Consider the following 17813-nt stretch of genomic DNA (forward strand, 5'->3'; position numbering starts at 1 on the left):
CCTTAATATTTAATTCACTTGGGATGGTGGTATATAATTAAGACGACTGTAACGTCTCAGTCTTAATGTTTAATTTAGTCAGGTAAATTTGTGTTTTATATAATTTTATATAATCTTTTAGGGTATATTTTAGGGTCTTAACCATAATATTTAATTTATTCAGGGAAAATTTCATAATTAATGATAATCTTGGGTCTTTACAGCATCAGTTAACTTACCTGGATAAATTTAAATAATAAATATTTCTGTAGGGTCTTAGCCTTAATTTTTAATTTACTCAGGTAATGTGTATTTTATACTATATATTTTATAATATAGTAGGGTCCTAACCGTGATACTCAGATAACAAATGACACTTTAGGGCCTTAACCATAATATTTAATTTGGCCAGGTAAATTTTGCATTATTAATAATATTGTAATTATTTAATCTAACTTCATTATAATAATAATAATAATAATAATAATAATAATAATAATAATAATAATAATAATAATAATAATAATAATAATAATAATAATAATAATAATAATAACAACAACAACAAACAACAACAACAACAACAACAACAACAATTATTATTATTATTATTATTATTATTATTATTATTATTATTATTATTATTATCATTATTATTATTATTAATGATCATAATCATAATTTTGAAACGTGTTAAACCTAAGGTGTACGACTTATCTCATAATAATGGAAGCATTAATTTAATAATAGAACAATGAAGAAACTCGCCTTTAAGAGTTATTTTTACGAGTGTACCACGTGACCCGGCTGTCAAACATGGCTCCTTCCTACTGGGTGTGAGAGGAGCGACAGCTGACAAAGGAAAGAACTGTGTCCAGAAGGGACGGCAGCGATTCAAATCTCAGCACAGCTTCGTCGAGACAACTCTGCACCTATGTGGTACGTCCTCTTATGTTCGTCAGCTCTCGTTTTATTTCCTCACCGCCAGCTGCTGGAGCTCAGTGTGCTAACTCGGCTCACTCAGCTGCTTTTCGCTGTTAGCTTGATGCTGTCCGAGGTTGCAGCATCCTCGCCTCACTTCAGTGAGGGTTAGCTGTCCGCATCGGGCTGTACCAGCGTTAATGTCTGCATGTCAGAAATGACTCGAGTTGGGGTTTTTAATCGGTCTTTTCATTGATTCGAGTGTTAAAGTCAACCTCTATAGTAGATCCAGGCCACTGGATGGTCCGTCCACCCTCCAACACCCACAGGAACAAAAGGTTGCAGCTCATGTGGAAAGAACTTGGGTTTCTCCTACTCTTCATACACGTGTTCGGATAGTTGCGTGAATTTCACACTGGCTGGGTGAATGTTCACTGTGGCCATAGTTCAGTGTTGGAGGCAGATAAAGCAGGACTAAAGTTCAGAGTTAGAAGAGCAAAAATGACTCAGCCTCTAATACAGTGCTGGATTCAGGAATGCCTGGAAATTACTGGTAGGGCTGCATGATATTTGGGGGGGGGGAGACAAACTGAACTGATATTTTCTACTTAAATGTACACTTTATTAGTTCATATTTTGTACTTCTGTTTATCTATATGTTTTGTACTGTTTATATTTCTGACCTTGAATGGGAGTAGCTGTAACATAAGCAATTTCTCCTCTGGGATCGGTAAAGTATTTCTGATTCTGATGACTTGAATACTTTTATTTGGGAAGAATTAATCATTCTAGATTGACTGCTGTGATTTTATAGAGTATCTACATCAAAAGACAAAATCATTTTTAAAGAGCAGTTTTTAATATAAGATTTGCTCATAGACTGATACATCAGATACAAAAAAACAAATTCTGAGAACAAAATGTGATAAAATTGATAGCTGTTAAAGGCACTTAAAATATTTTAAATGCCTTTAACAGCTTTTGATGGCATTCAGATCTGGCTTTGCACTCATCATGCAGAGTGTTGTGTTGTCCCAGTTGGGAAACGCTGCTGATTGAGTACCTGTTTTTCATCAACATCATTCTCTCTCTAGCTGTTGTTTCTTTGCACAACTAAATCTTCCTTTTAGTGTTTCTCTCTTGTTCCTTACTCATTTTGCTGCACACATGTGAAGTCTGCATGTCAATACATTCTGTGTCTTTTAAGTTTTAAAAAACTCAGTGTATCCAAGAACCTTTAAATAAGAGTAAATTATGCTCCATCAGACAGACTTCTCATGTAGATTAGTCATCAAAAATGAGAACCGTGTGAGGAAAAAGCTTTTTGCAGTGAGAATATACACTCACTGTCCACTTTATTAGGTACATGTTGCTAGTAAAAGATTGGACCCCCTTTTGCCTTCAGAACTAATTCTTTGTGGCATACTTTCAACAAGGTGTTGGAAAAATTCCTCAGAGATTTAGGTCCATATTGACATGATCGTATCACATAGTTGCTGCAGATTTGTCGGCTGCACATCCATGACGCCAATCTCCCGTTCAACCACATCCCAAAGATTCTAATAGCTTGAGATCTGGTGACTGTGGAGGCCTGTGGAGTACAGTGAACTCATTGTCAAGTTCAAGAAAGCAGCTTCAGATGATTTGAGCTTTGTGACATGGAGCATTATCCTGCTGGAAGTAGCATCAGAAGATGGGTCACTGTGGTCATAAAGGGATGGACATGGTTACCAACAATATTCAGGTTGACTGTGGCGTTTAAATGATGCTCAGTTGGTACTAAGGGGCCCAAAGTGTGCCAAGAAAATATCCCCCACACCATTACACCACCAGCAGCAGCTTTAACTGTTGATACAAGGCAGGATGGATCTATGCTTTCATGTTGTTTACACCAAATTCAGACCATCTGAATGTCACAGCTTAAATGGAGACTCATGAGACCAGAAAACAATTATTTTCCAATCTTCTGTTGTCTAGTTTTGGTGAGTCTGTGTGAATTGTAGCCTCGGTTTCCTGTTTTTAGCTGACAGGAGTGACACCCGGTGTGGTATTCTGCCGCTGTAGACCATCTCCTTCAAGGTTGTTGTGCATTCAGAGATGGCGTTCTGCATTCCTTGGTTGTAACGAGTGTATATTTTAGTTACTGTTGCCTTTCGATCATCTTGAATCAGTCCTCCCATTCTCCTCTGACCTCTCACATCAAAAAGGCATTTTCATCCACACAACTGCCGCTCACTGGATATTCTCTCTTTTTCAGACAATTCTCTGTAAACCCTAGAGATGGCTGTGCATGAAAATCCCAGTAGAATAGCAATTTCTGAAATACTCAGACCAGCCCATCTGGCACCAACAACCATGCCACATTCAAAGTCACTTAAATCCCCTTTCTTCCCCATTCTGATGCTCAGTTTGAAGTTCTCTTGACCATGTTTGCATGCCTAAATGCACTGAGTTGCTGCCATATGATTGGCTGATTAGCTATTTGTGTTAACAATCAATTGAACAGGTGTACCTAATAAAGTGGCTGGTGAGTGTATAAGCACATAATTATGTACTGTGCATCCATAACTGTTATTCGTTGTTCTGTTTTGTGCTGAATTGTGTATTTGCTCATGAATGGTAACATGACTTTCCCCATTTTTTTTCTAGACATCCACAGCAAGGGAAAATTACCTGCCAAATGATGAAGTGTGCCAGAGAGAGGAACTGACAAAAGAAGGCCTTCATTGTTGCAGACCATCTGTTCAGATCCACCCTCCTCCTCCTCCTCCCTCCCTGTGAGTCCCACCCTGCAGCCATGCTTGTCAACCCAGTGTACGTGGAGTCCACTGTAGTTCTGGCCGTGGTGCTGTGTGTCCACATGGCGGTGTGGAACCAGCACTCCTGGTGCAGCATCGCCCTCGTCATTCAGGCTTTTTACGTGCAGCACAAATGGGACCGTCTGCTCAGGTCGGGAGGCGCCGTGTTCCAGTTTCGCCCGGCAGCAAACAGCGGCATCGTTCCAGCCTCCATGGTGATGCCTTTATTGGGCCTGGCGCTGAGAGAAAAGTGCTCCGCCTCAGGGAATGTCTACTTCGAGCGCTTCTCCATGGTGGTCACCATCACAGGCATGATGCTGGCTCTGTTTCTCTCCCTGATTGCACTGGGAATCACAAGACCCATCCCCACCAACACCTGTGTGATCGCAGGAATGGCCGGCAGCGCGATTCTCTACACGACAAAACAGACGCTGACTGTGTCTGAGGTCATCGAGGTCTTAGAGGTCCTGTTGATCTTCGTCTATCTCAGCCTGATTGTGCTTTACTTGCTGCCGCGCTGCTTCACGCCTGGAGAGGCGCTTCTGATCGTCGGAGGAATCAGTTTCATTGTGAACCAGCTCATCAAGCGCTCCCTGAACCTGGCAGAGGTGAAAGGTGATCCAGTCAACTATTTCCTGCCAGTTATCGTGGTGGGTTCCCTGTTGCTGGGTGTTTTCTTTGCGCTGCTCTTCTGCTTCATGGAGTCTGAAACTTGGGTGTCGTCGCTTTTCTTTCATATGATGACAGCAGTTCTGGGTCTGGGAATCCTGATGCCATGGCTTTCCTTGTTCATCGGCCGGCACCCCTTTATGTGGCTGTTGGACTTTGTCACATTCAATGACAGAAGACTCTGTCTGCTGGGGTACTGGGTGTTCCTGGCTGTCGTGGCCACTATTGTTGTTTTACATCAGAACTATCAGCGGCAGTCGGGCTCCAAGAAGCACCAGGCCTCAACTGTTGTCAGGAAGTACTTCCATGTGATTGTCGTGGCCACGTATGTTCCAGGGCTGATATATGACAGACAGCTGCTCCATGTGGCCTCTGTGGGATGTTTGGCGATTTTCTTGTTCCTGGAATACGTGCGTTACTTTAGAATCAGGCCTCTCGGTCAGCTGCTCAGGCAGCTGCTCACCTTGTTCCTGGATGAACGGGACTCTGGGCCTCTCATCCTCACCCACATTTACCTGCTAGTGGGCATGTCTCTGCCCATTTGGCTATTCCCTGGGCCCTGTGCACCAAAGGGGATCCTCCCTGGTGCAGGCGGCCTGGTGCCCTATGCAGGTGTGCTGGCTGTGGGGATTGGAGACACTGTGGCATCTGTGTTTGGCAGCACCATGGGGGAGATCCGCTGGCCCGGCACTAAGAAAACCATGGAGGGGACTGCAACATCGGTGTTTGCCCAGATCATCGCAGTGGCCATGTTTCTCATCTTCGACGGGAGCATCAACCTGAACTCCACCTACTCATGGATTGTTGGCTCCATCACTCTGGTGGCCATGCTGGAAGCCTACACCTCCCAAATAGACAACCTCCTGCTCCCACTCTACCTCTTCATCCTGCTGTTGCTTTGAGTGGACAGATAGCATAAACAAACGGATCCCTCCCCCCTGTTCTCAGCCCTTTCTGGTGGGCAAGCAAAAATGCTGAAGTTGGAAAAAATGTCTAAAAAATATGTAGTAGAAAAAACAGAAGTCGCTTTAGGAATCAGTGGATTTGAACACAAATGAAAGTTTTTACTGGCACAAGAGTTGACTCGTTAAAAGCCAACAATGTAATCAGGATTTTTTTATTTTGTGTGACACTAAATAAAATCTGCTCCTGACTTTACTCTGATGTGATGTTAGCATGAGGTTCGAGTCTGTTGTCTTCAGATCACAAGTCATCTCAGTATCAGTTTCTCTGGAATGAGGAATGAGACATTTTTAGAATAAGTTGCTGACAAATGTGAGTAAGAGTTGCTAAATATTCTTTGAGCTTAGTGACAGCGGTGGTGTATGCTTTCACCGCTGACACCAACAACTCCTAAATTATGCAACAGGAGATTCAGTTTAGCAAAGTGAGAAAATGTCCTTTAAACAGGTCCAGCAGATCATCAGTGAGGATTAGTTTGCTATTCTGCAAATAGATATATGCCTTAGTATTGCCTTTTGAAGAACATTATTTGAAGTTAAATTATTGATACATCTCTTTCTTAATCAAGCCCTCCATTCTTAGATTATTATTTTGCCTCCCTGACGGCAATACGAAAGACTTACTGCTGAAAATATTTGCCTTAAGAAGTATATTTTCTATCGCATATGACTTACTATTGTAGAAGCCGTAGATGAAAGCATGGCAGCCCCTCCGCTCTTCTTTACAAGGGCTGATTTCTACTTAAATATGGCAGAAACTCACTATGCTCCTGCATGACACTAATGTGAAATCAAGTACTGTAATGTATATGCAGGTAACCTACTGTAAATCTCTGTTTGATAAATCGAATTTGCTTAGTATTTCGGTGGTTTGATGGGACCCCGTAGTGGTAAACTTAATATATATGTTTCCTTGTGACACTGAGCCTTCAAATTTTTGGACTCTGTAGATTTGCTTCAGGCCAAACTGATAAAGAGGCCCTTAGTTTTTAGTGATTTTTTTTTCCCCCATCCCAAATTATTATTTGAAATGTTTTATAGAAATATCCTCAAATGTCACCAGGCTTGGTCTCATCTTCCTGAGATGACAATGGTACCTTTTCGAACCCAAACCTTGTTTTCAGCACAATTTAATTATTTAATGTTCATCCGTGGTGTTTTTTATGTTGTGATTACAGTTAATTAGCATGATCCTGCTTGTATGTTGTTTTTGCCATCCTTCTTACATTTTTAAAAAATGTTATACTGCATGTTGAGTTTATCAGGGGAGAAAAGGTAAAGCTGAAATGTCTCTATTTGTAGTCCATTTGTTTAATGCTCATTTGAGGATTGAGAAGAGGGACCTGTGCGACTTGCTGACTGTACTTTGATAAGACAAGCGTAAAACCTTTTGCTTTCTCAGTTTGATTTTACAGCTAACATAAGGCGGTTTATAATCATTCGTACATGAACTTTGCTTGCTTTTAATTTGAGCTGCGTCTTAAGATGAACATACTTGAAAACAGAAATGCTTACTGTTTGTCTGTAAAAATATGTAAGAATCTGCCATCTCATTTGGACACAGATTTGAAAAATATGACAAGAAGAAAGCTGGATGATGTTGAAGAGGAGATGCTGAATAAAAGTGGATCTAAATAGCTGTGTTGGGGGGTGTCTGTGGGAAGTTGATCAAAAACGTCTATTTCAATGAAATCTTGATTTAAGTCTCCTTAAAAAACACTGATTTATTCTTTGAAAATTGAAGTTTTCCGCTATAAAGCCACAGTTTTAAAAGTAATTCTGGATCAGGCTATATTCTAATCCACATATAGGTCATAGGTCATAAGTTCTGCATCACATTTTCTACGGATAAAACTGTTCATATATTTTGGTCCCTTATTGGAAAAGTATCCTGAGCAGCACCGAAGGCCAAAGATATCCTTCATTTAGTGTAGAGAGGTGGGAACGGGAGCTCCTCAGTGGGTTGCAACCTTTAAGGAGATATGAAAATACGACAGATTGGTTAAAATGCGGAACTTTTGAAATTAACAGAAATTTTGAATGAAATTAGCAAATTACAAAGACGGCAATTCAAGATAAATGAGGTGTGGCTATTAAATAATGACACTGTAATTCAATTTTGTTTAATTTGAACAGAAAGAAACATTCAGGGGTTGCTAATGTTTGCCTATTGATCAATGTACACTATGTGGCTCCAATAACATAAGCCCAGTCTCTATTTTTATTCGTCACACCGCAACCATTTAACAGCACAGGTCACCAAGGGTTTACACTGTTGTTTTATTATTTTGTCTTGTTTGTGTAACAATCACGGTTTTATGCTAAGATCTCATGTAGTAATGCTCCTTCACATGTTTTAAATGTATGAAACAAAGTGAACATTGACCTAAAGCTTGACTTTTAAAAAATATTACACAAGTCAAATCACATATAAAATCTAAATTAGAGCTTTTACCCACATTATACAGCCCTATTACTGACTCAGTTTAGTGACTCTTCTCTGCGTTTTAGATATTCAGTGTTGAGCCGTGAATGTGATGCCACAGTACATGCTGGCGTCTTGCTAAAGCTGTTGGCAACAAAAGTGATGCAGTCTTGCATCTCTATAGCCAAAACAGGCAGTTGCAGAATAATGGCATGTTGAAATTCCCCTTATATCCCCACATTTTACTTAGATAGGTGACCTGACCGAGTGAAGAAACTGGGATTACAAGCAGAAAAGAAACATGTTTTAGTGCGTTCACATTGGTTTATTCACTTAAACCTTTCTCTGCAGCAAACCAGAAAAGTGCAACTGCAAGTAGAGCAGCACATTTTAGAATAAAGCCCTTTTCAGACATGGGACGCATAACTCTGCTGGCTTCAACAACTTGTTAAAGTGACGGTATTCTGCAGTTCAGACAAAGATCTCTTTTATGTTAATGTTTCTCACAGCTTCATTCGGACAGACCCACCACTGTGACAGAGAAAGCCATGGTATGTGTGGGATATTTGTGAAGCACATGAGACTGAACAGTATGTCAAGAGACGTGATACATAATAATGTGCTAATAGAGGAAAAACTATCTAAATCCACTATGTAACAAACGATTTAACTGTTGCTTATGAACATTGACTCTGTGTCACAGCTCACCTGTCTGGGGTGAAGAAAAGTTAGCAGTGGGACTTGCTGTTCATGTCAGGGATTATTTATAATCCTAAGAAATTAATGAAGCTACTGTTGTGGCATGTGCAGAAAAACTTGCAAATGCTCTCACTTTGTAGACGCTCACATGGATCTTGCTGGTGTTTGGTCGCTTGCTGGTGAATAAACTCAGAGGAAAGACTTCTACAGACAGCTGGGAGCAACAAATTAAGCTTCAGCTCCTGTTAAGCTTTTGTAAAAATCAGGATTACATTCATAATTGGTGGGTCTCATTAATCTGACCTGTTCCATGTTTACTACAGTGAAGTTTGTAATCGAGGATAAATTGTCTGACAAAAAGCACAAGAAAGATGTTTTGTGATTTTGGCAACAAACTGTCTTTTGTGCTCTCTGTGATGTTTTTGGTCCAATATTGGTGCTGAAATCTGGAAAAAAAAACTTCTCCAAATGGTTTCACAGAACTTGAAGTGCAGCACTTGTGCATCCATGGACACATGCAGTAAAGCCACGCTGTTCAGACTTGTGACGTGCTGAAAGCGATACAGAGGTGTTAGTCCTTGGATTTCTAATGGAAAAGTGAGCAGGGTGTTCTTTGAGACATGAAGCCGACCCATTCAGATGATGTCAGCTTAAAAGGAATGCATGTCTGAAAGAGGCTTTATATTCAGCTGCATAGTAATATCTGAAGTTTCCTGATATTAGCTAACATCAAGGGTCACACCAGACAAAGTGAGGCAGTGAGTTTTATTAATGACAAATTCAACTTTTCATCTAGGAGGAAGACTGGGCTCATGTGTGTTCATGTCATCATGTTAGTGTCTCTGATTCTGTTGTGAAGATTATGAGCACAAAAACTGTAGAATGATACATAATAGGTACTTCATATGGAGTAGATGATTTAATAAACAGGCCTTTAGACATGTCACAGTAAGAGTAGCACAGGTGTAATGAAATTAAACACTGGGACACTTAAATAGAACAGAACTGTGATAATGTTATGAGGCAGCTGTCCTTCTACTACTGTGACAAGTCAAAATGTCTGTCATGAAGAAAGCCTATTTTGCTACTTGTGTGTGCTACAATCTCCACTGCTGATATTTGACCTTTTAAGGCAGTATGTAAAGAAGAAAGATCATGGCAAACATTTAGAGTGTCATTTCAGAACACGACGGATCTCTATGAAAATGTCTGCTATGAATTGTTTAAAGCACTCAAAAATGTCTAAAGAATTTTAGGTCAACATTTCAACCTAGAACTTGTTTTAAATATTGTTTAACGAGTGTTTTTCCTGATGTTTAATGTTGTACAGTTTGATTTATTATTCACGTTGCTTCTGTATTTCACAATCTAACTTTGTGTTGATGTTGTTCTTTGAACTCTAACCCCAAAAATGTGCCTGCTCAGGAACTGTGACCATCCAGAAGGGGTTTTCAAAGTGTTTTGCACAATTTTCTTAATTTCAACCCAGATTGTTAGTGTTTTATATAGATAAGTTTTTAATATTTTAAATTACAGTTTTTCATATGTGTGTTTTCTTGCTGTTTTCAAATGTGTGTTTGGTTTTCTGTGATTGCACCTTGCAAAGTTCTAGTCAAGTCCTGCTTTTCTATCACCTCAGACTACATCTTAAGGTTCAGAGAATTAAATAACAATGTGATATTATGAGGAGTGAGACAGTTGCTGCGATTATTACAAATATCCCACAGAGTGTATCTAAAGAATTAAAGAGAATGAAGCTGCTCATTGATATAAATTAATTCCCAGAAGTACACTAAAAAGTACAAACTGATACCAGATATGTGGTTTGCAAACACACACTTGCTGGTCTGGACAAATCTGAGCTGCAAAGATTACATTTGGTGCATCTTGCAGCACATTATGCACGTTAATAAGCAATTCTGTGCCTCTTGTTTCAAGAACAGTCTCCCTTTAATATCTCTGGACATTTTACTCATCCCTCTGTGTGCTGCCTGGGGCAACCGTCTGCCAGAAACACCTGATTAACAAATAACAGAATCACAGAAACACCACAAAGCCTCCCATCTCTGATAAGCTCTCACCAGTTGTCAGGGCTCCAGCGGGTCTCCTGGGCCTCCATGATGTGGAAGGTGTAGACGTGGCGAGAGTCTTCAGACATGTTTTCAGCGCTTCGATGCACCACTTCCCCGTGGATCAGGACAACACCACCTGAACACAGAGGGATGGATGTTACCGGTGTCATCAAACACACACATGATGTAAATATTATGGCAACATGTCCTACGACTCTTTACAGCCTGACTTTCATATCGTGACCATATGGCCAGTTCTGTATTCTTTTCTGATGAATCCGTCAAAAAGGTCGGGATTGTGCAACAGCTGACCTACTGTCACAGGTTTATTTTTTTAATCCAGCACTAATGCTGTTTTTATGACCAAATACCAAATGTTAATCTTTTCATCTCATGTTTTAGAAGCTGAGAAGCACTTTAGGAGATATATTTGTCAGCTTTCTTGCAGAGGGGTGGATGAGAAGGTTGATGCCCCTCTAATGTCCATATAGTTATTATGAACTAATAACAAGCAGCAGTTGGTTTGGCTTAGCAGAAAGACTGTTTATAATAAGCACAAAAATGTGATTTTGTGGGTTAACACGAACGTTTGTGCAGGACTGTTGCACCCAGTGAAGAGTCAGTCCTGCACTCTCAGTAGAAAAGAAAATAAGCACATTTCAAATAGTGATTGTTTGTTTGAACACTACACAATGCACATTATGCATATTATTTACATACTTTACCAATATTGCCATAAAAAAAACGTGTAAATCCACATCAAACCCCTGGGTTTCTACACATCACTGGATATTTTATAAAACATCCTCAATCACAAAGTGCCTCAATATTCAAATTCTTCCTTCACCAGTCATTAGCCGATGTAAATTTAACGACAAATGCAAAGCACCTTTTTTAACTGGCGTGGGGACAAACTTCTCCTCATCGTACGTCTGCTCTCTACCGATGAAGTCCGTCAGAGGAAAGGTGCCCTCCGGGGTGCGAACCATTCGACGGGAAATACCACCTGGGAAGAGGAGAGGGTAAATCTATCATTGCATTCAGAAAACATACACTACTGTCCAAAAGTTTGGGGTCACTTAGTTACTGTTGAAAGAAAATCCGTTTTTTTTTTTCAATGAATTTAACATAAAATGAATCAGAAATGCAGTCTAGACATTATTAATGTGGTAAATGACTACTTTAGCTGGAAACAGCTGATTTTTAATGGAATATCTCCATAGGGGTACAGAGGAACATTTCCAGCAACCATCACTCCTGTGTTCCAATGCTACATTGTGTTAGCTAATGGTGTTGAAAGGCTAATTGATGACTAGAAAACCCATCCATCCATCCATTATCTATACACCGCTTAATCCTCACTAGGGTCGCGGGGGGGGGGCTGGAGTCTATCCCAGCTGACTCAGGTGAAGGCAGGGGACACCCTAGACAGGTCACCAGTCTGTCGCAGGGCCGACTAGAAAACCTTTGTGCAATTATGTTAGCACATGAATAAAAGTGTGAGTTTTCATGGAAAACATGAAATTGCCTGGGTGACCCCAAACTTTTGAACAGTAGTGTTTAAATAAGACAACATATTGCACAAATGATACAGTATGATGGAGCAGTAGAAAGTGTCTGGATGTCACATATTTGCGGTTTTCTACTTACTGTTCTGTGACCCTGGGATGAACCACAGGCAGCCGTTGTTAACAGTAGCGTCTTCCAGGGCAATCCACAGCCCCATGACTCTGCCCAGTGGCTCCGTGTACAGAAATGTGGCATCTTGGTGTGGTGTCACTGAGAAACACAAAGGAATCTGCTACGAATCCATAATAAAAGAAAAGACATCAATAGAAAGAGTATCTCTTGCACGAGCGACCAATATTAATAACAGGCTTTAGTTATAAAATACAATGCATGGATAAATCCACATGCCAACTTGCTCATCTTTGTCAAAAAAAACACCAAAAAAAAAGCCTGCAGTGATACAAGTTTATGAATCTATAGCTTACCAACTTTATACCGAGTTCTACTAAAACATTACAAGGATCTAAACTAGGCTTACGTAACTCTTGTTGAACTAAAGAAATATTAGAATAACACTGATCCTGACATTTTTTTTTAATGAAAGGTACTGTAGTCTCAGTGTTCTCATTCATTGTTAGGAAAGGCTTTTTGAAGGATGACACTAATATAATCTCAAGCTTGTCTTTCATATATATATATATATATATATATATATATATATATATATATATATATATATATATATATATATATATATATATATATATATATATATATAAATAAATAAAAATAAAATTATTTTGTACATTGTAGATTAATACTGACTACATCAAAACTATAAAAGAATACATGTGAAATTATGTTGTAAGCAAAAACATGTTAATCTTCAGTATTGTTTAGAAAGTTATGATAGAAAAAGGTGTATTTGTTGTTAAAAAAAAAAACTGCAAATAAAAAGATTCAGTTGAGTTTTCTTACCTTCCCCACCAATTCCTGGTTGCTGGAAAAAACAAAGATTGCTTTTTATTTGAATCTAACTTTATATATAATAGCACAATCTAATGCTACAAGATATTTTCCAGAACGATGCTTTACCTTAAAAATGTACATGCTTTGTAGAATTACTGGAGTTGAAAGACCCAGCTTCTTAGCGATGCCCTGGGGGAGAATTAGATGGAAGTGTAGGTTATTCTGTGACTTACTACATTATTCTCTGACATTGTCTAACAGCAAACTCACCTGAACATTGGGTGAATGTGTAACCTTTTTGTACAAAGGTTCATATGCATGAAGTGCTAAAAGAAGACAACTGGTATCAGTCATGGACTTTTAGGAGCTTTCTGTACACAAATGAAGAAATTCACGATTTCTTACCATGTCCAACTTTATTTACTGAGCGCTGCTTTGGTACGATGAATTCCCCTGCAAGTCGGGAGATGATTAATCACTGTTCCCCATGTAAGAAATCATCCACAGGCTACAGAGAGGATTTCAGTAAAACTCACCTTTGTCATCAAAAACTCCCTTCTCAAAGAAAAAGCGGATCTTATCTCCACTGGTGATGAAATAGTCTGCGTTTCCCTGCAGGTCAGAGAGGTTAACAAGTTTCAGATGATCAGCCAATTACATTACAGAAGACAGAGTCACTCCACTGACTGCACTGTTGACATAAGAGTTTGCTATTAGCACGACAGCAGGGACACTGGGGTCAAGGTGAACACTGTGATTTACAGTGGAGGTATCTGCAAACTACACGAGCCTGACTTACCTGCATCTTTAAGTGTTGATGCGAAGGAAAGCATGCGAGAGAAATATTGTTAAATGAGCTGCTGACACTGTTAGACGTCTGTTGCACTGTTCATTAGGTCACCTGCGTTTTGAGCTGCTCGTCGTGGTAGGTGGAGAAGGTGGTGCGGCAGTGTTCGGGGACGTCCATCCGGTCCACGATCTCCGACATCCTCTGCCTCAGTTCGTCACACTCCTGAGCGGTCAGCAGCCCATCCAGAACCACGTAGCCGTCCTCCCGGTACTGTGAAGCCACAGGAAAGAGCTGCTGAGACAGTTCAATGACTCACAGGCAAGAAGAAGCAGCTACTGAGGCATCTAGGCGTCGCCTCTATAGCTCTATTTCATGCCTACTTACTGTTTTTTCAGCAATTTTAAGTCAAATGTCAGGTCAAGTCTACTTTTCACACCCTAAATGCATTCTGATTTTAACTACATAAAAGAAGAATACAGCAAAGACAAATAAATAGTCACTTAATGTTGTTTGTATCCTGCAGAGAACTGTTAAAAGGTGACTTTATCAAAATGTTTTTGCTTATAAATAAAAAAAAATCCAAAGTCAGATGTTCTGCTTACTGTCACATATAAGAAACAGAGCCTTGTAACTGACAAGCTGGAAATTAGAGAACGACTCTGATTATCAAAATAATCTGTGCTGAATTTGCTGTCAGCTGTCAACCAATCAAATAACTGAGCCGCTATTTTATTACAGCTGTAACGATAAGTCAATTAATCAAGGAGTTGGCAACTAATAAATCTGTTGCGGGTAATCAGTTTGAGTGATTTTTTTAAATGAAAAAAGTCTAAATTTCTTGAGTGTATTGAGTGTGAATGTGAATATTTGACTATAGAGAATTTATAATTGATTATCTATAGGTATATGGACACAATGAGACATTTCAGAACATCATCTTGGGCTTTGGGAAACACTGATCGACACGTTTCACTACTTTGTAACATCTTTTAGACCAAACAACTGACAAATAAATGGAGAAATTATTCAAACAGATTAGCTGGCAATGGAAATAATCATTAGTTGCAACTCTATATTTCACACAGAAATGCAATTCATGCAGTAGTATGAAATGTTTCCAGTTCTAGTACGTCCACTCTGTGGATTTTGAGATTTTTTCTATCACGGCTGTATTTTTTTGGTTTGGGATGAACTCAACATCACACTAATTAATAATGAAAACCATCAGGGTTGCATACTGAAGTGTACACACTAAATCCATTCTGAGTTCTATTACATAACCAGCTCAAATACATGTTTAATGTTTTATCCTTGAAAAAGACTTTGTGACGCATTTACTGGCTACAGGAGAAATACTCTCTTGATCTGTTTTACATCCTCCTTGAGTCCCTGTCTATATCTAAAGACAACAAGAACATATTTTATGTATATTAAATGGGGAATTTGCTCTTAAAGTTACAGCTGGTGCTTTGAGCAGCAAAAAGAGGGGGGCGTTTGGTCTCTGAAGAGGCCACTTGTGGCTGCAGCATGTTATGTAATGAGCTTGAAATGTTCTCAATCCGAGTTTCTCCCCTTCAGGAAAATACATCAGTCAAAGCTTTTCATCTAAGCTTTTACAGTGGAAGTGAAGCAGAAGCTGCAGCTCATAGCGGCTGCGCTGTTATTTCAAAGTAATCCTCACCTTCTGCACATCCTGATCTGTCATGAAATCCATGCTGGTCTGCAGGCAGAGATCCACTTCATGAGACCCACACGAGGTGTTTTGAGAGTCTCATCCGGGTAACAGCGCGACCTGCTGGGTTCCGACCATGTGACCACGTGTCTAAATCAATAGAAGTGTAACCATAAAGAGGCAGTAATAGGATTCTGGACTTTAACTCTTTCATCGCAACATGTTGTCGTCTGAAGCGGCTTATACTGCTGCTGCAGTAGCACAGAACGGCCTCTACGTGTCGCTGTTGTCACATGAGAATAAACAGAAGGGAACAACAGCGACACCTAGTGGCCGCTCTGGTTACTGACATCGAGCAGGATGCAAGGATGGAATTTACTACTAAAATTCTTATATCAATGCCATATTTTGTGACAATTTCAGGGGAATAATTTTCTACATAATATTTTTAAAAGACATGTAAAGGAACAAAGCTAAACAACAATCTAAAAACATGCTGAAATTCATCATAAACATCTCTAACACAATGCTTTACCATCCTTTGTCACTTGTTTATGTAATGTCTAACAGAAAATACTTACTGACCAAATCAAAAAATCCCTATGGTTGAAATTTTAGCATGTGTGCATGAATAATTTGAGGTTTAACTGTAAATGAAGTACAGTGATTTTCCCATTTAATTTTAAACATGATACCCAGTTACTGTGCAGAGGAAAATATTAGATTTTTTGCTGATTTACATTATGTGACAGCTGAATTTAATTTACTGACGAAGATTTTAAATACAAAAAAAATCCATAAAAGCATCAATTATGCTGAAAGTACGTAACAGAATAACTTAAAAAGCTCCACAGTTCCCAACAACAGTAAAATGCAACATGCACATTAACGCAACTGTAATAATAATTCAATGATATAAAGTAGAGCAGTATATTTTTCAGTACATTGAGTGCTTTCACTTTTGTTTAACAAGTACATTTAAGTAATTGTATTTAATTATAGTATAACATAAAAATATAATAAACCTGTACTAAATGCAACAGCGTATTTTTATATTGCAGTGTTTCTACTTTTATTTCAATAAAGAATCTAAATACTTTCACTCCACTGCTGTATAGGAAATCTGTACTGTCTAGGTTTGATTACCTTCTGATTTAAGAAATGTTATTAGAGTAAGAAAGTATATGGTCACCATAAACTACAAGTCACATTTAAGAGACAACCTCTTTGTGGACATATGTATTATATATTTAAGTACAAAAAAACTATCATTCTCTTATTTCTGATCAAATAGAAGAAATATTGTCCTCATTTTATCCAGTGAGAGGATCTGGATTTTGAGCCTATCCCAGCTGACTTAGGGTGAAGGCAGGGGACACCCTGGACAGGTCACCAGTCTATCACAAAGAGACAATCACACTCACATTTACACCTACGGACAATTTAGAATCACCGATTAACCTCAGCATATTTTTGGACTGTGGGAGGAAGCCAGAGTACCTGGAGAAAACCCACGCATGCACAGGGAGAACATGCAAACTCCATGCAGAAAGATCCCAGGCCGGGACGCAAACCAGGGATCTTCTCGCTGCAAGACAAAAGTGCAAACTACCAATCCACTGTGCAACCCACAGTACCACCCAGTTAAAACAAAATGACATAAGTGCCCATAAGGCAGAACTGTCCCTTTTAAAGTTTAATTTAATGTAACATATTATTGGAACATCATTACTTACAAATGAGAACATTTCTAACGTTACAGCTGCTTGAGGGGGAACTAATATCATCTAAAACTATTATAATAACAAAGACACATAAATCTATTATATTCATCATACTTCATCATATACTCATAACTTTTACAATTTACTAACAAAAACAATAAGAAAAATGAATAATTGTTATAGTAATTGTCTGATCATACTCTGTAAATACAGATAAGTGTTGAACTCTAATGTATTTTACATAAAGGCTTTAGTATAGTAAAGTTGATGTTGTAACCTGTCACCCATAGATGTCAAGTGACTGTTTCTATATAACACTTTTAAAACAACAAACACTGACCCAAAGCACTTTCTAATTGGGACATAAGATTCGCTTTGAGCAGGTACTTGGCAGCAGTGGAGAGAAAGAACTCACTTTACAGGAAGAGACCTCCAGCAGGTTAGTGCTGTCGCCTCACAGCTAGAAGATCCACAGTTCACGTCTCGGTCATCCCGGGGTCTTTCTGTATAGAGTTTGAATGTTCTCCCTGTGCATGTGTGGGACCAGAAACAGGCAGATACCTGCAGAGAGGTACAGTGAGAGAGGACAAACCACACTACAGCAGAGAGAAAACACAAAGTTAA

General features: G+C 39.0%; 2 protein-coding genes across 3 annotated transcripts; one reads left to right on the plus strand and one right to left on the minus strand.

Annotated features, from left to right (window-relative positions):
- The first annotated feature begins 765 nt into the window (after positions 1-765).
- Positions 766-6964, plus strand: dolk (dolichol kinase). 2 transcript variants are annotated; one of them, XM_023263451.3, is made up of 2 exons: positions 766-918; positions 3550-6964. In XM_023263451.3, exon 2 carries the CDS (start codon positions 3698-3700, stop codon positions 5267-5269), a length of 1572 nt encoding a protein of 523 aa, XP_023119219.1. In that variant the 5' UTR covers positions 766-918; positions 3550-3697; the 3' UTR covers positions 5270-6964. The 2 variants fall into 2 exon arrangements, with proteins under 2 accessions (XP_023119219.1, XP_035800934.1); XM_035945041.2 differs by lacking the exon at positions 766-918 and adding an exon at positions 1306-1453.
- A 69-nt stretch (positions 6965-7033) lies between these two features.
- Positions 7034-15652, minus strand: phyhd1 (phytanoyl-CoA dioxygenase domain containing 1). The gene is made up of 11 exons (XM_023263452.3): positions 15475-15652; positions 13905-14063; positions 13540-13615; positions 13409-13456; positions 13274-13329; positions 13130-13192; positions 13013-13034; positions 12176-12304; positions 11415-11531; positions 10535-10661; positions 7034-7299 (listed from the first exon to the last, which is right to left on the minus strand). Exons 1-11 carry the CDS (start codon positions 15505-15507, stop codon positions 7251-7253), a joined length of 879 nt encoding a protein of 292 aa, XP_023119220.1. The 5' UTR covers positions 15508-15652; the 3' UTR covers positions 7034-7250.
- Between the last annotated feature and the right edge of the window lie 2161 nt (positions 15653-17813).

Source organism: Amphiprion ocellaris, chromosome 17, assembly GCF_022539595.1.
Source record: "Amphiprion ocellaris isolate individual 3 ecotype Okinawa chromosome 17, ASM2253959v1, whole genome shotgun sequence".
NCBI lineage: Eukaryota > Metazoa > Chordata > Actinopteri > Pomacentridae > Amphiprion > Amphiprion ocellaris.

Coding starts and splice junctions, on each gene's coding strand:
- dolk (XM_023263451.3), top strand. CDS start 3,698: ATGCTTGTCAACCCAGTGTACGTGGAGTCCACTGTAGTTCTGGCCGTG.
- phyhd1 (XM_023263452.3), bottom strand. CDS start 15,507: ATGGATTTCATGACAGATCAGGATGTGCAGAAG. Junction 12,305..13,012: donor ACCAGGAATTGGTGGGGAAG/GTAAGAAAACTC, acceptor TGTGTTTCTCAG/TGACACCACACCAAGATGCC. Junction 7,300..10,534: donor CGCTGGAGCCCTGACAACTG/GTGAGAGCTTAT, acceptor ATCTCCTTAAAG/GTTGCAACCCACTGAGGAGC.